The sequence below is a fragment of the Panthera tigris genome, chromosome E3 (genome assembly GCF_018350195.1).
Source record: "Panthera tigris isolate Pti1 chromosome E3, P.tigris_Pti1_mat1.1, whole genome shotgun sequence".
Taxonomy (NCBI): domain Eukaryota; kingdom Metazoa; phylum Chordata; class Mammalia; order Carnivora; family Felidae; genus Panthera; species Panthera tigris.
The window spans coordinates 39173984-39198574 of NC_056675.1; the positions used below are offsets into that span (position 1 = coordinate 39173984).

The 24591-nt window shown below is 55.1% G+C and overlaps 1 protein-coding gene and 1 pseudogene across 7 annotated transcripts in view; one reads left to right on the forward strand and one right to left on the reverse strand.

The window, feature by feature from the left end:
- Positions 1-4360: 4360 nt before the first annotated feature.
- PDPK1 (3-phosphoinositide dependent protein kinase 1) overlaps positions 4361-24591 on the reverse strand; it is a 74870-nt gene continuing 54639 nt past the window's right edge. For all 7 annotated transcript variants that reach the window (XM_042971663.1, XM_042971664.1, XM_042971662.1 and 4 more), the window contains 8 exons: positions 24144-24219; positions 20448-20516; positions 20141-20237; positions 18495-18668; positions 14879-15096; positions 5988-6045; positions 4989-5141; positions 4361-4681 (listed from right to left, as the gene is read on the reverse strand). In XM_042971663.1, the coding sequence (XP_042827597.1) occupies positions 4565-4681; positions 4989-5141; positions 5988-6045; positions 14879-15096; positions 18495-18668; positions 20141-20237; positions 20448-20516; positions 24144-24219 (962 nt within the window). In that variant the 3' untranslated portion in view covers positions 4361-4564. The remainder of the gene's footprint in view (positions 4682-4988; positions 5142-5987; positions 6046-14878; positions 15097-18494; positions 18669-20140; positions 20238-20447; positions 20517-24143; positions 24220-24591) is intronic.
- LOC102948816 lies at positions 8175-14745 on the forward strand (annotated as a pseudogene).

Consider the following 24591-nt stretch of genomic DNA (forward strand, 5'->3'; position numbering starts at 1 on the left):
TGAAACAATGTGGAAAGACCTATATGGCAACATCTCCGAGAACAGTGCCCTCACCACACTCTACGCCTCTTCACGGCAGCTGCAGCCTCCGCGGACCGGGCGGTGAGCACCCAGTCTGTGGACCGGCCAGGGCACAGGGGACTTGGGGTGTCAGAGGGCGGCAGGGAATCTCATTCTGCACAATCCAGCCATAATCTCTGGCGGACTCAAGCAGCACTGACCATGGCACCTAAAAAATCTCTCATGCACCTCTCCTCAGAATCAGTGGACCCCAAACTAAAGTGGAGAAATTAAGAATGAAACCAAATTGGGTGGTGTGGACACGATGACCAGCAGACAACCTGAAACAGTGTGAGAGGTCCTTAAACCGTGTCGGCCAGGACAATCACATTCCACAGTGAAAAGGCCTAGCCACTGCACGCTACTGAACCGCTAAGACCTTCTTACTGAGTCCCACCATTTGGAGAGAATGAGGGCAATGAGATTTCTGCAAAACCCAACTGTGTACGTGGTCTCTTGCAAGTAGAGAATTTGCTCTTTTACTGATTCCGAAAGGCCCAATGTACTGAGTGTACGAACTTGACTACAAATCATCCAGTAAGCATGTGGCAAGGTCAGTTCAACACTTTTCCTCTCAGCTGACTGTGCAGATGCACATTCAGTACCATTGTGGACACAAAGCGCGAGCTTCTGACGAGATCACGGAGCACTGGACGGCCGCAGCAGCGGGGACGGGACGGTAACTAACATGCAAGCATAACCAGAGTCTTCAATGAAAATAAGGAAATTAGCTTTTGAAAAAATCTGCCACAAACGGACCTAAATAAGGATGTCATTTTAGCATTATAAAAAAAGAAAAGAGCAGTCTTATTAAAACATTCTTTGGAACACACCCCTTACCAGAAACTGAGTTGTTCAGAATCCTCGGGACACAACCAAGGAGGCTCTGCACTGAACTCTGAGCATCTAAGCATCAGATGAAGATGGAGGAAGGACTAAAAAACCACCTTTAAAACAAACTCCTTAACCCAAAAACATGACTTCTAGGAATAGGGGGGGGGGGGGAAGGGGGAGATCAGAGTCAAAATCAAAGATTTAGGAAGATATTCATCACAGCATTATTTAAATAGTGAAAAACCAAAAACCATCTAAGTGTTTTACAACAGGGAAATGGTTAGATAAATTATGATAAAATTTATAACCATTAAGCTCTACAATCACTGAAAACAATGTTTTTTTAATCATTGCTCACGACATGGAGAAATGCTTAAGATAAATTATCAAGTGAAAAAAGCTGAATGCAGAACAGTGTTTTATGTTCCCAGTTTAGTTTAAAAAGAAAACAAATGTGTGCATGGGGGGAGGGGAGAAGGTGGGCTATACACCAGAACGTTCACAGTGGTCTTTTCTGGGTTGGTAAGCCTACGGTTGATTTTTTTTTTTTCCCCGAAAACAAATGTTTTAATAGAATACAGAATCACCTGGAGCCCCTGTGACAACACGCGGCCCTGGGCGCGTATGGGCCACAAATACCACAGCGTGGCCTCCGGGGGCCGGAGCAGGTGCGGGTGCTGTGAGCTCTGGCGTGACCGTGACAGGCATCTTTCCCGAGCAGCTCTGCAACAAACTCCTGAGAGCCAAGGTTCAGAAGCGCAGGTGCAATGCAGTGCCATTCACCAGGTGGGGCTCTGTGCACCCGACGGGGCTGCAGGCTACCACCACCCACCACCCGCTCTCCTGGCGAGGTCCACACCAAGAGGGCAAGAGACAAGTGCACCCAAACCTGGCTTCCTGGAGTGCCCAGAGAGGGACGAGGACAGCGGGCTGTACGAGCCCACGCAGACCACAGCCCCGCTCCCTCCCCTCCATGCCAGCGAGGCCACACGGTGCGGGCAGGGCGGGCTCTGCTTGGCGGCTCTTCGGTTTGGCACTTACACTTCCCCTTGCCCTCTCGCAGCGGGACACACGGCTCCTGGATCCATCAAACAGGGCGTTTTCTTTCTCGCCTTAGGTACATCATTTGCATTTCCGTGTATGTCTGTGTACGTACTAGACTAACAGTTACGTCCACATCTTAGAATGTAAGGCACCTGCATGCCGGGACAGGAGCTCTAAGGACAAGCTGGATAAAACTAAAGCTAACACGAGTAAGCACAGGGTAGGAAAAGAGGAAGTATAGGCCTTAAGAAGGGGGGGAGGGGGGGGAGAAGGCTCTGAGTGAGAGGAGAAACGTAGCCTACAGGGAAGGGCTCAGCTGTCACTGGCTCAGGCAAGGGCAGTCACTTCAACTCTGTCAGCTGCGAGCTCGACCCCGAACCCCTCGTTCTCTGGTTTTGGAGGTTAAGATGGAGCTTGAGGGGTTAGCCCGGGAGGTAGTGGCGCCAACCAGGGAGAAGAAGGCAACGGCCGATGCGTCTCTCCCAGAGCAGCCCAGCTGAGTGCTCTTGGGAAAGCCCGATACCAGCTCTGCTCGGGTCCCTGTAACCAGATCCCAGGATGCTGTGCAGGAGCAGGCCCCTAACTCTCTTAACGGCACAGCCACAGAAGCGGTGTGCCGACAAAGTTAAGTTATCGATATGGGGAAAAAGCTGCAAACGGACTTCCTGAAAGGGCCAAGCGAGACGGACTTTCTCAAAAGCAGGTGAACACAGGTAAGCTTTTTCACAAGCAAGAAAGAGGACGACAGGAGGTTGACCTACGACTCCAGCCCAGAGCAGGGTCCTGCTCCCTGTGGCGCCCCAAGGGCAAGCACGCCGACACCTTGCCACCCACCTAGGCGCACGCGCACTTGCTTGCTCACGTAAGGCTCGTAAGGCTCGGGCGCTAGTGCAGAGCAGCGCACGCAGCCCGGGGGGAAGCCATCGGCAAACCTGGCAGCGCCTCTGCTCCCAACCACCACCCGCCCCCGCCTCCTGCGCTGCCCTGAGGCGGGACCGCCACAGCCACGCACTCCTCCCGGGCTAACCAGTTTGAGAAGAACCTCTTTTCTCTGGATTTGGACCGCTTGTCAACACAGGGCAGCGGATGTTTTTGCTCCAGATAGGCGGAGGGTCGAGGGGGAAATGGGCGGCGGGGGACGGTGGTGGATCTTTTCCACGGGAGCCTTCCGCTGGTGCCTTCCTGAAAGCCTAAAGGACACCTTCATCCCCTGGGGACAGAGGTGTGTCTGTGAGCAGCCTGCAAGCAGAGGGGCCTCCCCCTCTCCGACAGGGGACTGAGGATCGCCCTCCAGGGACAACCTGAGCAGGGAGAGAAATGCAGAGCAGTGACCACCAGGGACTGGCAGCGAAGAAAATCAAAGGACCGGTAAATCCTGGACCCCCCCATGGCGTACAGCTTCCTGCTGCCTCTAAGGAACACAAGGAAGAACCCTGAAACCAGGGAGCGAGCAGGCGGGATGCTCAGGCCCCAGTGTGGCGTTCCTACCCCTCGTGCAAGGCGAACGTTTTCTTCCAGGCAAGGTCCACATCTTGATGGGGACCAGATGACCTGGCAGCACGAGGCAGCTTTTAGACCCTCGCCACCGAGATGTGCAAGCGCTCAGAGTTTCGCCAGGAGAACGTTCGATCGCGACGGAAAGGGTGCATGTGGCAGCCGGGAGCCTGCTGGCGCCCGGAGTCTCTCGGCCCTACCGAACCGACCAGGGGGAGGCCTGCAAAGCTCGCCCTCTGAAAAAACTCTCGGGAGGAGCTCACCAAGCGGTGCCTCCCTACATCTGCCCTGCCACCCTGGCCTCACACGGAGCAGGACGGAGCCCTAACTCCTGGTGCGGCCGGGTGCCCGCTTCTGCCAGTGCTCTTTCCGGGCACGGGCCTGGTTTCCAGCCCCACAGGGCCACACCGCCTGGAAGGCTGTTCGGTCGGAACACCCCGCTGGCACCCTCCAACCTCAGCATCTCACCCCGACGGCCCGGGCCACGTCTCACCACCTGGAGCCTGCCCGCCACACGCAGCCCACAGAGCGAGCACTCACAGCCACAGAAATCTCACAGCCAGAGCTGCGTGAGAAGGCAAGCAAGGGGCCCTGCTGGGGCACAGGGGGGCATCAAGTAGGGACATGAGAAAGGGAGCACGCGGACCAAAGCCAAGAACACTCCCAGCCCGCAGAGACCAAGGCCAACTCCGGGCGGAGGGTATATGGCTCCCTGCCAAAAGGGTTCTGCGACAGCCTCGGGGCGGAAAGAGCCCAGACACACACCCCGTCCCCTCGGCCACAGGTGACCAGGGCGTGTGGTGCAGAGCTGGTGACTCGAGTCTGTTCCACTTGCCCGGGAGGGAATCAGGCGGACGTGCACGGTGCCGGGTCCCCGTGGCGAGGAGAGCTTGGGGAGCCTCCACAGAGCACAGAGAGCAAGCAAAGCGACCCTGAATTCCTTTTCGTTATTGGTTTTGTTCTTTGTGTGGTTGGGTATTTTTTTCTTCTTTTCTTTTAAATAAAAAAGCTGCAAGGTTCCGCCGTCTGCGTCCCCCTTGAGATGGCTGGCAGGTGGTCTGGAAGCGTCCCGATGGCGGCGAGCCGCGCTGGGGCACGTGTCCTGGCAGCGAGGGCAGCAGCCTCGGACGTGTCACTGCACGGCGGCGTCCGGGTGGCTCTGGTACCTGTGTCTCCACACTTCCTGGATCTTTTTGCACCATTTGTGAGCATTCCCACTCGGGTCCATCAGGTAATACGTCCTGTTCGGCTGTGGAGACAAAACCGATTTAATGAACCCGAGGGAATCCCGCCAAGACCAGCACCTCGACCTGTCGTGAAAGAGAGCAGGAGACCATCGTCCCGCTACAGCCACTGCCAATGCCGGTGGAAGCACGCGAGCATGTGGGGTTTTCCTTCCCATATGTGCAGCCCTCACCTCTGCAGGAAGGGTCACAGACCCCTTAGAAAGACAAGCTGGCCCAGCTCAGGGCTGAGCCAAGAACATGGGGCCCCCGGGACACAGGAAAGGGAGAAACACCAGCCCCTCAAAGGAGAACCCAGAGAGACAAACTCACCGTGTGGACAAAGAAGGTTTTAAAGTTCTTGGCCTCTGGTCGGAGTTCTTGTGACCACGGAATTTCGCCCTTCAGGACTTTGTTAACAGGATCCACATAATACAAGTGTGGCCCTTCTGTGAGCAGTAGCTGTCGTCGTCGTGCAAACAAGCCCTGATGCAAAACGAAAAGAGGCTGCTTGTCAGGGCCCAGCAGTGACACCTCAGGGAGGAGGTGGCACATACCGCTGCCCCTGAGGCCAGGCCGTCAAAGCAGCTCTGGGCACCGGGCCCACTGCCCACCACCCGCCCACGCACTCAAGACACAGCCTCCCCACCACGGATCGGCCTCTCGTGCCACACAGGCGCAGGAGGAATTGAGCGCCCAGCCTGCCTGGCCTTCTGGAGCTGGATCCCAATGTCCTCACTGGGCGTGCCGCCCCCCCCCCCCCCCCCCGTGGCTGCCACACGGGGCAGGGGCAGCGGCAGCACGGGCAGGCGAAGACGAGCCGACTCTGCTGGCCCACCATCACCGCAAGGCCCCGTGTTCCTGACGGAAGCCCTATCTGCTACACCGCACCGGGCGGCGTCTCTGGCACAGCCAGGAACGGAGACCGGGAGCCTGACCTCAGAAGGGCCCGTGTCGGCAGATGGGAGAATGTTGGTGGGGTCTGATATTTTTGACACAATCCATTTAATTAATCCATAACAAGGTCACAAATAAATAACAACTTGGAAAAACGATTCTAATGAAAAAATCAACAACTCGTGAGGATATGAAAACCCCGGTCCTGAGCCCGAAACGAGAGGTTGTATTTCTATTTTACCACAGCCTTCCTGTGTGGTTTCAAACGGCTTCCGCTGAGTGGCTGAGTCTTCCTTAGCCATCAAATCTAGAAACGTTCTTTTAGAGAAAGGGAACCAAGACCAAGGACGCTGTGTGCAACCGAAGGAGGCTAGGCCCTGACCAAGAGCAGACAGGGAGACGGGCAGCCGGTGGTGCGGCGGGAGTCAGGCTTACCTTTCGCTTATCTACCGGACCCATCTTTAGTATCAAGTTATTTTCTACAAACTGGTGCCTATGAAAGGAAGAAAGCAAGAATGAGACGCTTGCCGTGAGTCAGGGACGGAAATGCTCCCAACTCCGCTCAAAATGAACTTCCCGAGGGCATCTGTGAGCTTTGCTCAAGCCTCCTCACAGCCCCAACTCGCTCCGGTGACTCGTGAAGCCCAAGTGCGACGCACCGCGCAAGCGGGCCAGCATCCACTCCTGCCAGCACGGTCGCCTGCTGCTAACTCTCGCACAGCGGTATTCGCGCAGCAGCACACAGGTGGCGGCGAGGCGGCGCTGCAGACCCGTACCGTGACACACGTCCTCTTTAATGTGAACAAAGCTGAGGCGAACACAGAGGCCCCCAGAAGGGTGGAGGCTGCTGAGAGTCAACTCGGGATATTGACTGCTGGCCACGTGTTCCCTGCCCAAGCTGGGACCCCCGACTGGATACTCAGAAACCACCGAGTAGCCAAGAATCACAAATCCCTAAAATTAAAATGCTGGACTCCGTCTGACAACATCTTACTGGTAGGGGCGCCTAGGGGGGCGGGGGGGAGGGGCCTCAAGTAAGCATCCGACTTCAGCTCACGTCACGATCTCACGGTTCCTGAGTTTGACCCCCACATCGGGCTCTCTGCTGTCAGCACAGAGCCTTCTTCGAATCCTTTGTCCCTCTCTTTCTCCGCCCCTCTCCCACTCAAGTGTGCGCACGAGCGTGTGTGTGCTCACACGCGCGCGCGCTCGCTCTTAAAAAAGAAACCTTAAAAAAAAAAAAAAACAACTTACTGCTGTTTCTACCATAGTAACAAAGCACTCCTAACCCAAATACGGCAGGAATTTGGAAGAGAAAGCAAGAAACATGACTTTGACTTAACACACATTATTAGCAAGTATGCTTCACTTTGACTCCTGGGAGTTTCAAAGATGTCGTGTTAATGTCTAAAGGTTGTATCTCTTTTGGTTAAAGTGAACGGTTGCCGGTTTCTGTTGTGTGTGACTTTATGGAAATTCTTGGTCCGGGGGACCTACTGGAGAACATAGCGTTTTATGTTTGAAAAGGCATAAAACAACTGTTACTTCAAACAGTGACAGTTTTACCATTCTGTATCTGAGCCGGGGCGCACACGGGACACCTAGTATGTGTGCGAGGCCAGCCAAGCTGGCAGACCAGTATTCTCCCACCAGGCTCAACTGGGCCCGAGAAGTGCCCCCAGACTAACCCAACCACACCAGCGCCCGCTCCAGAGCCCGCTGTGGCCCCAGACTACTTCTAAGGGGACGTAGCAGCATGTGGATTTGTAAAACTAAACAAAATTTTAACGAAAAAACTGGTCTATGAGGAAAAGCGCAGTACCTCCCTCTCAAAGTACTTAAAAACAAAGCCAACAAACAAAACAAGACTTGGAAGAGGAGATATAATGATCTCCTGCAGCACGGAAATACACGCATCAAACAGAAAGCCTCTTCTAGTCAACAAGCCCCAACACAGAGCAAATGGATGTGACATTCAGGACCACAAATAATACGGGGAGACCTGAATTAAATTACACTGGGTGTGGAGGGGAGCTCAAATTCAGCCCAGGCTTGTGAAGGATCCCACCGCCAAGCCCTCCGGGCAGCCGGGCCGCAAGGGCACCGGGCCAAGGGCGCCACGGCACCAGGGAAGACGAGCAAGAAAGAAGGAAAGACATGGCCTCACGGCATCTTCGCAGCCTCATGTGGGTCAACATGAGACAGAATAAAATATTCTGGTTTTCCCCGAGCTTGAGAAACTAGGGAAGATTCTTGTCGAGGACAGTTAACTCTGATCCCAGGTCACCAGAAGCCCCAAAGCGATCCAGCTCCTGGCAAGGGAAGAGCAGGGAAGGAAGGGCCTGCAAGGAGGAGTTACTTTGTCAGTAGCGGCCAGGACCAGGAGAGCACAGAAAGCACCTCTGAATGCACATCAACCAACGTGAACAAGGAGACCGGCTGGAGAAACCTTCCGCAATCCAGGGTCAGCACGTGCACCGCACAGAGCACAAAGTGGCGGGAAAGGCTCAAAGCTTCAACAGAAAACTGAGCAAAGGACACAAGCTAGAAATTCCCAGAGAGAGTAAGCGACCTCGCCACATTCTCAACGGCCCTAAATAAACCAAAAGCTCCCCTTCCCGCATGCCCTACTGGGGTGCCCTGGCGTGTGTGCGAGCGCCCCGGGACAACTCTGGAAAGGGACGCTCCCGCACGGCACCGGTGCCTATGGCCCTGAACTCAAGGCCCGCCAAAAGGCAATCTGGAAATCGTGTACTGAGAGGTGAGCCCACTCCCGGCTACCGGCCCTCAGGAAGTAAAGAAAGACAAGGAGCAGGAGCACAAACGTCCCCAAAGGTGTTTCTGCACCAGTGAAACTGAAGTCACGGCACCGGCTCAGCCACAGAACATCGTGGCACTGCAGGGAAGCCCCTTCCTCATCCCCGTGGTGAGGACCCCACGGACACACCCCACGGATGGGCCCCGCCCAACTGCGCGAACCAGCACACACCTTCCCTGCCACACGTGTGCAAGCAGGAGGCATGGAGCCACACGGCCCGGGGGTGACAGCTGGCGCCGGTCGACTGGACCCAGTGGCTGCACTGAAATGAACCCGAGGCAAGACGCAGAGGGTCCGAAGCTCCATTACGAGCACAAGTGTCACAACCCAGTCGCACAGCGCGCTCACCCAGGCTTACAACAGGCTGCTGGGGATCTCCTTTGAAAAGTTTAAGTAGTTAAGGCATCGCTTTGAGTCTTTTCCTTCCAAAAGTCAATTCCCGCTCCCCTAAAAAGGCACCCCCAACTCCTGCACGAGGCACCTTTCCCCTCTCTGGCCAGCGGCACGTGCCCCTGCACCCCCGAGCCCGGGACTCTCGGAGCGCGGTCGGCAGGCAGGCGGGGCTTCACCGCAGCCCTGCTCCACACACGGGGACGCTCGTTTCTCGAAGGGTGACGGGGTTAAGACGCTCCTTCCTGATTCCACAGCCACGGTTCTCTCCTCCTCACACCAGCCCAGCAGCACCCCCCCTATACCCTGAAAAGATCACTTTCGAGGATGCAAGCCTGAGGCCACAAGCAAGCCTGAGCCGTTTCAGTGCACGGTCGCACCCAGGAGAGCCGAGCAGGACTGCCAGGACCCCGAAGTGGCTCTCCTGACCGCCTCAGGAAGGCTCCCACACTGGGCTTTGACACAGGTGATGGAGGAACAAGTGACCGTGGCCAGCTGGCTCTAAAACACTAGCTCTTGGGACCCCTTTACACCCTCAAACTTTACAGAAGATCCCGAAGAGACGTCCTTTATATGGGTTTCAGCCACTGATATTTATGTATGAGAAATTAAGACAGAGGCATTTTCAAATATTTATTTAATTCGTAAGATACAAAAATAAACCCATCACATACTAACATAAGCCCCATTTTTATTCGAGAGTAACTTTTTTCCAAAACGAAGATAATTAACGCGAAGCATGAGCCTGCTGCACATTTGCCAAACCTCGTTAGCACGTGGCCTCACATCGAGAACCGGGGGCTCCGGCCTGCCTCCGCCTCTGCTCGGCCAGTGCGGCTCCTGCCAGGTCCGCTGCCGTGCGGAAGCGGAGTCCCCAGCAATGGGCGTTTCGGGCCCTGGGACCCTGCAGCTCATCGGGGCACCTGGCGCTCTGAACGGCTCTGCCGCCCTGACGCGATTTTACAGCGGCACACGGCACTCACCTGAAAGACGGTGGTTCGCTGGGTTACGACGGAGACCTTCTCAGTGCTGACAAATTCAACATATCACCATCGCTACTTACCTCCTCAAAAAAAGGCCTGAAGCACTGGGAAGATGGCAAGGTCACAGAAACAGATACCGTTTCCCAAAATTCTAATTTCGATTTTGTCACCGGTAACAAACACTGGCAGCTGTCAGTCTTGACAGGCTCATGCCGCTCACCTCCCAGAAAAAAGGGCCACACGGCCCAGTTGGAACGACCATCGTTCGCCAGTAAAACTCTGTGGTGAAAACGGTCTTCACGGGGGGCGCCTGGGTGGCGCAGTCGGTTAAGCGTCCGACTTCAGCCAGGTCACGATCTCGCGGTCCGTGAGTTCGAGCCCCGCGTCAGGCTCTGGGCTGATGGCTCGGAGCCTGGAGCCTGTTTCCGATTCTGTGTCTCCCTCTCTCTCTGCCCCTCCCCCGTTCATGCTCTGTCTCTCTCTGTCCCAAAAATAAATAAAAAACGTTGAAAAAAAAAATAAAAAAATAAAAAAAAAAAAGAAAACAAACAAAAAAAGAAAACGGTCTTCACGGAACGAGAGGGGGTCTGACTCCCGGCGCCAACCAACAGCCAAAGGCTCGGCCTGAGGCGGCTCACAGCTGGGTCGGCGGCAGAGACGTTTCCCGCACACTTCCCGTTGCGCTATGCACACGACTAACAAAACGAGAGTTCGGTGATGACTACTTACAAGTGAGGAGGGGTTCTTCCCTCGCCATGAGCGCGTGCTGGCTGTAGAGAGCCCAGGCGCTTGCGCACGGCTAGGTGCCACGGCCTGGATTCGTGACCTGGCACCCGTGGTTTCACCCACCGCTGCCTCTGCACCACCGGCACACCTGTCGACGCGTTTGTTCCAGGACAGACAGTAAGAGTCACAAGATGCACTCCGGGCAGCTCCTGCGCCCTCGGAAAGACACGACGCACGCCGCCGACTCGGCCGCCCCTGCGCGGCTCTTCTGGCTGTCTCTCCGCTGCCACGGCGGTGGCGCTGGGGAAAACCGGACCGCCACCGGTAAGATCACGGCAGCGGGCGTTGCCCAAGTTGGAGCGGCCTGTGCCGTCAACACTCTGGGAGAGTCTCTCGCTGACCAACTTGCCCTGGTCGGGATGTTTCGGAAGATGAACTCAAAGGAGAAACGCTGGGTCTGCCACGCGGGAGCTTCTTCCTTCACACGCCTGAGACTGTGGCCGACAGAAGACTCTGGTCACCGAGACCGGGCTTGCGGTGGTGGCTGCAGGGGTCTGTCAGCAGGAGGGACAGGGATGGCTCAGTCTAGGCCAGAGGAGCGTGAGCGCCTTCAAATCCACCGTTCCGCCTCTAGTCAAGCTGTGTCGTGACTGTGGTTTCCAACCCAGTGGATACTCTCCTACGTGACCTGGAAACTAAGCGGACCACCCGGACACCGTCTGATGGGAAGTGGGTGTGATCTGGATTCCGTGAGATCTCGCTATCTTCCAACTGAAAACCTGGCATTCATCCCAGTGGCAGCCACGGATGGATTCCGGGAGAACGTGGCAACTCTTCGTGTGGCTGTGTGGAGTGAACGTGGCAGACTTTTCTCTCCGGGAACCGAATCCAGGAACGGGAGCAGACAATGACGGTGAAAACTGGAAGAGACCTCCCAGGATGGCGGTTGAGGGTGTCTACAAAGTCTTCGAGCTAAAAGGATACAAACCGCGTTACTGGATTGGCGTGGCAGATCTCACTGAATCCGTGCTGAAAATCTATCCAGGACTCCTCTGGTGTCGACAGCGGTGAGGGGCACGTGTGGCGCTGACGAGGGAGTCTTCCCGAGTCTTCCCTGTGTCCTGAATGCCGGGGGATTAACCAGTGTTATCAATAAGGAGCTGAAGGACGGTGCGGTGCTCAGCTCAAGAAACGTGCAGATCATCCGTGGGACTTCAGCTTCCAAGCCGTAGAGATTCAACACGACGGTGGGATTAACTGCGAGCGTCTAGTTTTCATCCATGTGCAAGGATCACAGTTTGCTTTTCTCTTCCTAAATATGCGAATCTGGGCTCACAGACTCAAAGCCAACGCTTGGCTTAATGCTTGCAATACAAGCAGTATCTGGGGATTCATCCACATGTGAGGCAAAAGTACAACTCGCCGGGAGGGATGCAGCCATCTCGTTAACCCAGCGAGCCGCTGCGCCACGGCCTGTGGCGGCACCAAGCCTCTTTACCTGTCACCCCGTAGCATCCATGGCCCAACGCTCGTTGGTCTCTGAGCTTTCACATGCACTGCTCCAACCTGGACAACGTGACTTCTCTGTAAGACGCCACAGTGGCTTTCTTTTTTTTTTTTTTTTTAAATGTTTATGTGTTTTTGAGAGAGAGAGAGAGACGGAGACGCAGAATCTGAAACAGGCTCCAGGCTCCGAGCTGTCAACACAGAACCCGACGCGGGGCTCGAACTCACGGACCGTGAGATCGTGACCTGAGCCGAAGTCGGACGCTCAACTGACTGAGCCAGCCAGGCGCCCCAACACAGTGGCTTTTTATTAATGTGTGGCACTGAAAGAGCTCCTTGTGTACAATTACAACACGAAATTCCTTTACTGTTAAAACTCCGAATGAGGGGCCACGGAGGCTGCAGCCCCACTGGCACCATGGCAGGATGCCAAACATTCTGCTCAGAGACACGACCCGGAAGGTAATGACACCCGTGGGTACGCGGTAGCTCCTGCAGTCCGGCCCAGGTTCCGCAGGCGGCCCGCTCCCTCTCTCAGAGGCAGGGCCTCCTCTTCAGTCCCTTCAGACGTAGGTGGGGCTGCTATGGATCAAGAAAGCAGATCGTCTCCCTTTTTGAGGCGATGATTCCTACTTAAATGTGGAAGATAGGTGATAAACGTCCTTTTATTTTAGACTACATCATCCGAATCTAAAATAATAGTTTCAGGAGCGCCTGATGGCTCAGTCAGCTAAGCATCTGACTCGGCTTAGGTCACGATCTTACGGTTTGTGAGTTCGAGCCCCACGTCGGGCCCTGGGCTGACGGCTCAGAGCCTGGAGCCTGCTTTAGATTCTGTGTCTCCCTCTCTGCCCCTCCCCCAGCTCATGCTCGGTCTCTCTTTCTCAAAAATAAAATAAACATTAAAAAAAAAATTAAATATGGAAAAAGAATAGTTTCAGATAAAATTCAGAAATGTTTTTCACAAATTTTAAAATTTTATTGCAAAAAAAGTCAGCAAAGTGTACTCAGATCCTGTCGGGTGTCTGTGTAGGCACAAGGAAAACTTCACAATTTCAAAGCAAGGATTTACTGGATGGCACGGAGTTACAGTAATGACAGCAGGTATAACTGACGACAGCCACTAAGAGCGCAGTAGAAATACTGAGAGTTCACTAAATTTCTAAAACTGCACCTACTTCTACTGTAAACCTACTTCTTCAGAAAATACAAAAAGAGCACACCGTCCAGAAACCGCGTCACCGTACAGCGTGGGGCCCCTGAAGAAGTGCAATGCCCGCTCACAGAGAACGGGAAGGAGAGAGCACACACCATCTCAGCGGTATCACACCATTAGCGGTAAGCCCTGCGCGACCTACACCGGGAGCCGCGGTTCCTAAGAACAAAGTGTTTGACAGATCTCCCGCTGGCCAAATAAAGGGTGCCTCGAAGCTCCTGCCGTCACCAGATTCCAAATAGGCCTGAACCTGGAGAAAAGGGAAGAGAAGCCGGAACGAAGAGAGGCACGGCAAGAGGCCTCGGCAGGGCCCAGAACCTGGACAGAAGAGCCTCAGGAAACGCCAGAGGCAAAGACACGGTTTTCTGGGGAGTAACCCCGCGCCTGCAACAGAGCAAGCCCTCGTCAGGGACCCCAGCACGCACGGCCTAGGACGCTCCCGCACAAGCCGGCATGGAGGCGTGCAGAGAGTGTGCGCCCCGGCGGTGCTCACACTGCTTGGACCAAAGCCCCTTCCTCCCTGCTCAGCACACAAGCCTAAGCGATACCACCTGAGAAAAGACAAACTCCAGAGAAGTGTAGAGTATTCCAGTTGGCCAACATCACCGTCACTTTTTCTAGAAACGATAATTTCTAATGGTACAAAATCCCAGCTTCACCACGCGCTCCCCTCTGGGCCCTGCCTTCTCACTCCTCCACACTCTGGCCCAGCCCAGCCCTCTGATCGCCCACCTTCTCCCTCCATCCCCACTCCTACCCCTACACATCTCCCCACCCCATCCCCAAGGTGGACTCCCCTCTGCCCAAGTGAAAGGTGAAACCATAAAAACACATCAAGAAAATGTCAGGGTACAGACACTCTTCTCAACATGACTAAGGTGGAAAACAAAATGAAAACAGACACATGTAACTTGGTAAGAATTTGTAACTTCTATTCAAAAATACACACAACGTAACTGGAAAAGATAATGCAAAGATAACTGAAAAATGTGTGCAAAACAGGCAACAAACATATTCTTCACGTCTATGGTTCTCAGAAGTCAATTTCAAAAAGATGGAAAACGTACAAGAAGAAAAACAGCCAAAGGACATACAATACCTCAAAAAATAAATACAAATGGCCAACGAACACAGAAGATGATTGCCTCAGTAACAATACAAGTGCAAGTTCCCATGAGCCCACTTTTAGAACATCAAACGCGTAAGGCGAGGCAAGAGAGCTGGGAAACAGGGGGTTCTGGGCACTGTGGACACAACGCATGTGCACACCGCCACCCCGTCTGCCACCCCAGGGCTCCACTTTTAAGAAATACCCAGGCACGTGGGAAAAGCTACATGCAAATGACGATCCGCAATAGCTAAAACTCTGGAATGTCCCACACGCCTCACCAGGGGGCGGTGGTCATCCAGTCTGCCACGAATCCACAGCATCGGATCACGGGCAACGGCAGGCCCGGCCCGCTCAACCCCAAGGGCTACAGCCCCGACAGGCTGAAACCCACTCATCCCCGGGCCCGACGCCTCCAAACACCCGTTTCAAGCTGGACCCTTTGAGGGCCCTCGTTTGCAGAGCACGCAAGGCAGCGAGGGAGGTGTGAGGCGGTGGGGGCCTCGGCAGGCAGCGGCGACGAAGGCCGGGCGCCCCGCGCCGGTCAGTGGAGCGTGGCTTACACCTGCGAGCTCTTACCAAGGATTGCCGCTGGCCTGCTTCTCCAGCAGGAGCCTCTTCTCGTCTTGGGAAAACTGGAGGTCCAGCTCAAAAGAGTTAGTGTCCAGGTCATGGATGTACTGCTCGATGTTGCTGCCCGCCGCTGGCGGCAGGCCTGCGTCCGAGGCGGGCAGGCAGTGTGACGACGAGGACGTGGACACTTGCATGCAGCCAAACTGGCTCAGGAGGTTGTCGTACTGCAGAGAGAGGAGGGGAGAGTGACAGCCGTGCACCACTCCCCTTGGGCCCGCAGCCCACACCCTGGAGGCCCGGAGGCCCCCGAGGCAGCTCCGAGTCCTCCTGCGCTGGCCGGCGGCCACGGAAGCGGGCGGGGCCGGAGGCTGCCAGGTCTGGTCTTGCTCCCGACGGGCGAACCTCACCCCCAGCCTCCGAACCCAGGGAGGGGAGACCCAAGGCCTGGGGCCTGCTGACCTCTGCAAGGCCCGTGCCGCCCTGACCAGAGGGGCTAGGAGGAGGGACGGGTGGCCACCTGGGGGCACCCTCTTGTGAGCTCGGGAGCCCTCCTCCTTTGGCCCCGTGGTTCTACGTTGCTGAGTCTGTGGTTGTCACTGTATTCAATTTGACTCGATTCAATTCAACTCGACTGTGCTCATTTTTTTAAAAAAATTCCTTTTAACTGCAGCAAATATTCATTCATTAAGCTTGATACAAAGTTGTCTGCCACTCTGGACAAAGCCACAAACTGGTGGGGCCACAAAAATGGATGTACTCACAAATGTGCCGACCAGGCACAGCCTGCACACCCACACGCCCCTGGGGCGAGTGACAGGGCCAGAGACCCCCTAGCGAAGACCTGGGAAGAGAGGTCACCCTGGGCAGCCTTCTCCCCACAGCTGTAGGCCCCACGCCCGAACCCCACCACAGCCAAGTACGAGGGGGGAAAAAAGCCACTGCCAATGGCTAAGAGTCAGCGTATCTTCCCGGTGCCTCCAGAAAGGACCCGGCTGCCCCCCACAGAGCTGGGCCTCAAAGCCAGGCCCCCTCGTGCAGACCCTGCAGTCTTGCTGCCCAAGCAGCCTTCTCCCTAGGGCTCACGTGGCACAAACAGCAGTCTTGGTCCCACCGTACCGGCTCCTGGCTGGGAGTGACACCAGGACACTCCCATAGCCCTTCACTTAAGGTCTTCTTCTGGCACATTCCCTGCTTCTGCTCTGTGAGGAACTCCCCAGGCCAAGACCGCCTCTGCGCAACATTCCAAAGTTTATACAGGCTTCCGTGAGCCACCCCAGGTGTCTCAGGGGGCTGCAAGGCCAGTGAGACGGCTGCCTCCATCATCTCCACTTCCGAAACAGGAAAACTGAGGCTCAGACCTGCCCCAAGGCCACACCCTGCTAGCTAGCACCACATCAGAACCGGTCCTCTAAGTCCTTCGAACGCAGCAGCCCCTCTAGTCTTGTCACGGAACTGTAGGCTTCCCATCACCACCGCCGCTGTCTGGGTGATTCCTGTCTGGGGGGCTGCACTGCACTGCTCCCCATGGAAAGCTCCAGATGCTGTATCTCAGCTCTCTGCTCTTCTCTCCTCAGCATGCCTAGGACAACCCACAGCACAAAACACAGGCCCAGAAAGAATGTGTGACAAGGGGTGACACTGGGCTGTGCACGGTAAGGAAACTGCCCCGGCTGGTCCGGCCCAGAGCACTTCTCCAGGGGCACCACACCCAGCACGCTCACTCCGGAGCCTAACCGCCAGCACTACCGTTAGCACCCCAGGGGGTTCGGGACACGCAAGAGAACCGAGTGCCTGCTTCTTCCCTCCCTGAGCAGAGACCATTCCCTGCTCCTCACCCCCAGATGGAAGCCCCCTCACTGCTGAAAAGGACCCCAGACTCTCTCGGAGCCCCTCGAGGGAAAACTTGCCCCCGAGAGGCTGTCAACACACGCAGAAAGGGAAGGCCCCCTCCTGTATCAGGTATCTTTCCAGGCTTAAGTCTTTTTCCAGGCTCACTTAAGTGTCCAAATGGCAAGTCTAGCATAGCGAGCGCTGCCCGAACCCCTTCCAAGGCAGCTTTTAAAGCAGAGGATGAGCCACTTAACAAAAAGTAAGCCATTAACAAACGGAGCTGGTTTTAAGATGGTACCACTCGAGTACCGAGAAGCCAGGGCTCTCAACACAGTGAATGCGATGAAACAGCAGAGGGCGCGCACGGGACACTCCAGGGTGTGCGCGCGCACACAGCTCCAGAAAGCGGAGCGCCCCGGGCACCGAGATCTGAGCCAGTCACAGCACGTACAGCCGCTTCAGAGCTGGCGGGGAGGGCACAGCGCTTCCCCGGGACACCCCTGCCAAAGGCACTGGAGACCCCAACCCACCCCGACCGGCCATGGTTCGGGCAAGACGTCAGGCCAGGGGCAGAGTCCTGGGGCCGAGTCCCCGGCAGTCTGCACACATGGAGGCTGCGGGCAGCTGAGGCCACCTTAGAGGGCTTCCCACATCTGGCTCCCCTCAAGTCTGGGCACAGAGGATACTCGAGGATAACAAAAGGGTGATGTTTTATTTACAACAGTAAGTAAGAGACAGAAGAAACTCAGTCTCTGAGAGACGATACAAGTAATACTTGTGACTAAGCTCTGGGTGACTTTTAGATAAAATCTAGAATCTGCCAATCAAATAAAGGAGAACTCGGTATGTGGTCACTGGTTAGGATAAGCCACAACAACAGAGGTTACACAATGAGAATGGATGATCGGTGAGAACAGAAACGTGTGAAATCCTATTTAAATACGAGGATCACAGTAAAGGGTGAGGAGGGAGCACAGGACTGCCGGTGAGCTGGTCACCCAAGGTGCGAGACAGGTGCCCTGTGGCTCACTGCACTCCTCTGCCCACTTCTGTGTTTCACACCCTCCAGAAGAGAAGCTCAAAGAACAAAGTATACCTAAGACCCCGGCTTCTCCCAGGCACTAAAAGCCAACAGTGACCAATGTCCATCCCGAATGCCATGTCTCCAAAAAGTTCAAAGCAGGAGCATCCTGGGCTTCTCTCGGAAAGTTAAGTATTCCAGAACGTCTGTAGACACCCGATCCTAAAGACACCGGCCAAAAGCTGAAGACAGAAGCCTACCGGGAGACTCAGAACCCCCAAGCCAAGGGGGACGGTTGTGCAGGGTACTGCTCCCACTGCTACCGTCTCCCTGCCCCGACACCGGGCTCCGGTGTGAATCGTCCGGGCAAAAATTAACGACAGGAAATAAGAAAAGGAGACTGCCCTCACCCTCCGGCAGATGTGCAGGCGGGAGCCTCCTCGGCCCCGGCCCTGGGGAGAAACTCCGACCCTGGCCACAAAGTGTTCAACCACCAACAGGTCAATGCTGGCTTCCCCTCCAGCCGTGCACCCCACAGGCTGGGCTCCCAGGGCCCACGGCACAGCCTCCCCGTGCACACAGCACAGCACGTGCGATTCCCCTCGGCTGGGCTGTTCCTGACACACACATACTCCCCCGACACCAGACACAGAAGCACACCCCCCCCCCACACACAGACACACACCACACAGACGCACACAAGGACACGGACACACACGGACACGCACACACCCCCCACACCCGGACACTGCGTGCGTGCCACCGGCTTACGTTCCCGTAGCAGTCCTCGTCATCTTCCGACATGGCCGGCAGGTAAGCGGTGAGCTTCGGAGGCGTCTGATGCTGCAGGTTCTCCCACGAGATGGACTCGAAGAAGGGGTGAGCCTGCAGAGGGCCGTACCCTCCCATTTCCTCGCAGCCTAATCGCTTCGTGGCATCTAAAACCTGAAACAGAAGTCAAAACGAGTCAGTGTCCGGAACAAAGACTAATCCTGACCGACAAATTCTTTCTGCACGCTCTTCCCAATTCCCATCTCTGGCCACAGAATGGCCCCACGGCCCGCCCCGCCCCCACCCCACAGAGCGCCGGGGGGACGGCGGATTCACCCCCTGGGCGGCTTCTCCTCTCTCCAGCCTCTAGCCTTCCCCCCCGCACAGGTGAAAATAAATCAGAACTTAACGAATAACAACAAGTGTTCCTGGGGCGCCTGGGTGGCTCAGTGGGTTAAGCATTGACTTCGGCTCAGGTCATGATCTCACAGTTTGTGGGTTCAAGCCCCGTGTCCGGCTCTGTGCTGACAGCTCAGAGCCTGGAGCCTGCTTCGGATTCTACGTCTCCCTCTCTCTCTCTGCCCCTCCCTCGCTCTGTCTCTATCCCCCAAAAATAAACATTAAAAAAATAAAAAAACAAGTGTTCTTTTTTTTTTTTTTTAACGTTTATTTATTTTTGAGACAGAGAGAGACAAAGCATGAACGGGGGAGGGTCAGAGAGAGGGAGACGCAGAATCTGAAACAGGCTCCAGGCTCTGAGCTGTCAGCACAGAGCCCGACGCGGGGCTCGAACTCACGGACCGCGAGATCGTGACCCAAGCCGAAGTCGGCCGCTCAACCGACTGAGCCACCCAGGCGCCCCAACAAGTGTTCTTTAAAATACACAATTAAAAATCCCACAACAAGAGCCAAATGAACACATTGGCTCTCGTAACAAAGACACCCAGAATCCGTCTTGACGGTGAGCTATCAGAGACCAGGAACAGAATGCTGTGTTCTCCTGCCCACGCTTCATCTCCAAGGGCTCCACAGCCGCCACCTCCCAGACCCAGCCTCATGCCCCTGGACCCACAGAGCAACAACACGCCGCCGCGGATGGCACAGGCACAGGAGGGGCAGGCCGAGATGTGCTGACCCTGCTCCCCAAGGCCAAGGAAAGGGAAGGGAAGGTCTAGTGCCCGTGCACACCAGGGCAGGGACCCTGCAGGCTCTAGAACAATCACACATCCTTTTCCCGGGTACATCTGCCTACCTCTGCTATAGTACCTGAGGTGATCTTTAAAAGCTTCAGGTGGCAGATGTTAAAGTTGACATCCACAGATGTCACTAACGTTTGCAGCCACGTGCCGCTGGAATACACCCAGCTGCTCCAGCAACGAGTAATTTAAGTGCCATGCACGCTGACGAGCACGAGCAAAATGATACAATCATCTCCTGTCTTATTAAAGAATCAGCCATTTGCAAATTAAAAAGGGCTTATAGAGATGAGACAGAAGATACAAATCTATCTATAATCATTATCAATCCCAAGACCTCCTTTTGTTAAACACAGGGGCCTGCAGTAAAGCTCCTGTGACCACAAGTGCAGAAGGAGTCAGTATGTGGTCATCAGATCATCTTACCAGAAGAAAATTCAAAACATTTACCAAAAGTTTTTCCACAAGGTCTCTTGCCTTAGGGAAGAATTTTTCAGGAAAGTCATACTCCAGCTTAATGATCTTCTGAAATATAAGATATTCATTTCTGTAAAACAAGAAAAACCATCACTTTGCACAGAGTACACAAACCTCCCCTTTCCCGGGACAGCAGTCACCCTCCCTCCCTACAGAGACACTGTGGTCATTGAAGGACCACGCGGAAGTCCCCTCTACCCTGGCCCAGCCCTGGGGGCTGCCCCCTCCCACCTCGCCGTCAGCCGCTACAATGGTTTCGGGGGGCGGTGAGTGGTCTTACCCCGCTCGAAAAGGCGGCAGTCCTGCCACAAGCTGATATATTATACATCCGAGAGCCCAAAGGTCCGAACTTTAAGGGAGGGGGGAAAAACACAGAAGAAGGACATCTGTAAAATTTCAGTGAGAAGCACAGTTCACTTCGGCCCTGTCGGCTCATACCACCCCACTTCGGTCCCTGATCTACTTCTCTCTGTTACGACCAGGTCAGCGTGAGGGTGGGAACCTGCTCGGAACCCTTCTTGGGAGGGGCCTCCCTGGGGACCCGGGCTCAGAGGACCCCACACACAGCAGGCACTACTGGGCCAGGCCACGCAGCCGTCCCCACAGACCCACCACGTCTGGTGGGGGCTACCTACTTCCTCACAGGGCCAACGTGGTCCCGAGGAGGGAGGAGAGGTCATTCCTGACCACAGGAAACACGAACACCGACGGAAAAGCACCTTCTACTAATGCAGGGGGAGGGAAGGTGGCTCGCGCCCCCCCGGTCACCACAGGTTGGTACAACTGGGAATAAACTCGGATTCTCTCATAACTCACTTAGAGTTTACCTCCGGGACACAGACGCAAGCTCACGTGTGCCAAGGAGCCAAATCAGACAAACTACAGGATGTGCACAAAGCAACGTTTAACTGTTTCCCTTCCTGACCTTGCTGTGAAGAGCCCTGTCCCTCCTTTAAAAACACTCTGATTACACACTGAAAAAGAAACCGTTCTGGGGCGCCTGGGTAGCTCAGTCGGTTAAGCATCAGACTTCAGCTCGGGTCACGATCTCACATTTCATGAGTTCGAGCCCCGCGTCAGGTTCCGTGCCGACAGCTCGGAGCCTGGAGCCTGCTTCGGATTCTGTGTCTCCCTCTCTCTCTGCCCTTCCCCAGCTCATGCTCTACCTCTCTCTCAAAATAAGTTAACATAAAGACTTTTTTTTAATAAACAAAAAAATTAAAAAGAAACAGTTCTAAAATTCCCTAAGTCGTTTCCAGAGCCAGGTGGCAGGGACAGACCCTGAAGGAGGTGCGCTCCTTGCCTGTGATGTTGCCGCCCATTTCCCACCCCGTTCACGCTCTCTGCTCAGTGTCTGAGATCTACTTTGCATATTTCCCCTGAAAGTTCTGCATTCTATTCCCAGCTCAACACTTCAGAAGCATCCAGATGCAATATACCGCCCCCCCCCCGCCCCCGCACCACCAGCTGCCTCCCCGTCCAGTGGTCCAGTCCTAGACCTACGAGGGCTCATGGGTTGCTGGATACAGCCAGCTTCTGGGGGAGGCCGTAGCCTGGCATTCAGAAGATGGGGCTGTAGAGTGCGGGGGGAGGGCACTTGACAGGGGTTAAAAAGTACAACAAATCAGAAATCTGAGGCACAACATATGGATGGAGTGAAGGACGTTTATAAAATGAATCTATATTCTACCCAGTAACTAGATTTTACACTTGGTTTTCTCTACCGTTTAGGTCAAATGGGGATCCACACAAAACAAACGCAACAGAAAAGCATCGGCCCAGTGGGGGGGCAGCGGCCAGAGACGAGGTGCAGGGCTGCGGGCCAGCTGTCATCTCCAGGAAGCGGGACACCCAACAGAGCCGGCCCCTGGGCTCCCCTCGCCTCTGTGATTCATCTGAGTGTTCAACACCAGCAGCTATCTTACCATTTAAAGTGGTTTTTGAATAGAATAAAAACTCAAGGGGGAAGGCAGGGTAACATTTCTGGAAAGCAATATGCACCAAGGATCTTAAAATACGAAGTTAGACCAAGTCATTCCACTTCCTGAAATCCACAAAGAGGAAAGTGGGGCAGCCCTGGTGCCCCCCTGCAGACAAGGGGCAGGAGCACCCTTCCTCCGGGACACAGGATGTGCCGCACCTGGCAGACACGCCAGATCGTGCAAATAAATGAAAAGCACCTCTGAGTCCAATAATAGAGGAAGAGCTCAATGAGCTCCGTCAGACGCACATGCCGGAAGCACACGGCTGTTAGACGTCCACGGACGATTTCAGGGATGTGGGGAGGTGCCTGCTCCATGATCTCAAGGAGCAGGGCTCAAACCTGGTCATTTAGCAGGACTCCAGTTGAAGAGAAGTCACACGAACACACAGAAGACAGGCAGAAATAACTAACTGGAAGGACGCGCCAGATCACTATCTGGTGTCCATAAGCAGGATGCAGACAGACTATGAGTGTTCCCGGTCTTTTATTCTCCACGTTTTCTAAGAGTTCTTTACAATACAAAGGTGCCACTTTTAGAATCAGAAAACTATTAACTATTTATGCATAAATACCACACAACTTAGACGTTTAAAAGCATAAAAAGATGCTCAACAACGTCTCCCTCACAGCACTCTCCCCGCGGCCGGGACACCCACCGAAGACAGTTTAAATGGCAGGCAAGCGAATGTGGGCAGACACCGTCCTTCCAGTTTCCACACAGAAGGCGGCCACGGTGTCTTCCTGATCTCTCCCGGTAGAACCCAGAGACCTTCCCCCATTGGCACTGAAGGGCTGCTTCATCCTAAGTGCCCCAAATCGAGGACAAGCTAGTCCTCAGGCAGCAGCGACCTCGGCTTTGAGAACCTGGCCACCAGCATCCACCACCCAGAGGGTTCCTCAGCCTCTGCGCGGGGGACACCAGGGGCCGACTCATTCTTGCTGTGGGGCCATCACCGCACCGCACGATGCTGGGGAGCGTCCACCCACCGGACGCCACTAGCACTGCTTCCCCGCTCCTGCCAAGCTGTGACACGGAACTGTCCAGACACGGTCGAACACGCTCCAGGGGGCAGAACCGCCTCAGCTAAGAGGCTCTGCCCTACATGGGGTAAAAGCTCAGAATGTGCTGACTGAATTAAAACAAAAACAAAGAACCGGGAGACTGCTAAGATGCCCACCGGCAGCATGTGAGCCCTGGGGCTCCGCCCCTCGAGAGTTCTTAACAAGCGGTCACGCTCAGAAACACAGGGCCACCCCCAGAATCACTCACCCCTCTGCCGCCTCTGACAGTGCCATCTTTCTAGCAAAGGGGCCCCTCGTGGCCGTTACGGGACCCTGACGGCGTGGCCGCAGTGAGGATCCAGGGAGAAGCTGCAGCCACACAACCTATCGTCTGGAAGTGCTCTCCAAACTGAGACCCCAGACGCCACTGCCGCCTCAGGCCCACCCAAGATAGCCCCCCAGCTTCTCCCTGCTCCTGACCAACGGCACCCCACCCCCTCTCTCCCACTGCACCTCTGCTCCTTGTGAGCAGAGCCTCACTCGTGCACTTCTGATACTCAAAACTCAAGCCCCTGCCGGGCCCGACCCAGTTCTGAGCACTGGGGAGGGATGGCTCACGCTGGCTGTGCCCCGGCCAGGAAACCGCCTCCCCCACGCGATGCCTTCTGGGCCTCTTCCCACGGTCCGCAGAGTAAGACCAGTGGCGGCACTAAGGACCCCAAGGCTCAGGGACACAGCTAGGAATGTGGACCTCCCGGCCCCACTCTCCCCCACTGAATAGTTGCTTCTGAAGGAACAAGATCAAATATCAGAGCGTAAAGCAACAATGGTCCCGGGAAGTGTATCGTGTAACAATAAAGCAGCACAGAGGTTGGTTATCAAAGGCCATAAAAGGCACTCTCTTAACTAATTAACTTTATATGAAAAAACATACATTAATAGCCACTGTAGAGAAAAGAGAATATTCTGGATCAGATGAAAGCGGGTTACCTTTTACAGGCCGATTTCTCTGTGAGCAGCTCTGGAGACACATACTGGGCTGTTCCTACAAACGAGTTGGCCCTGGCTGATGAGAGGAGGGAAAAGGGAGAAAGGTCACGCTGAGACACAAAGCATTTGTCATCGACGCTGCACCCTGGACGTTCATCCATCAGGATGTCGTGGTTCACGTGGGCCTAAGTGGGGATCTGTCCCAGTACTGGCCCCCTGGTCACGTGGAATCAGACTAAACGGTCCCAAGAGCCTACTTGTCCAGGGCCCTCCCCTTGAACCCCCTTGTTGGACTCTCCGTCCAAGGCCGGCTCAAAGGTCACTTGCTCTGTGACAGCAGCCCTGGCCACCAGGGCAGCCCCTCCAGACCACCGTGGCGCACGTTCTCTGGGCACCTCTCACTGACCCGGCGGTGTCAGCTGGCAGCGTCTCGAAGAGAGAGGGCTTG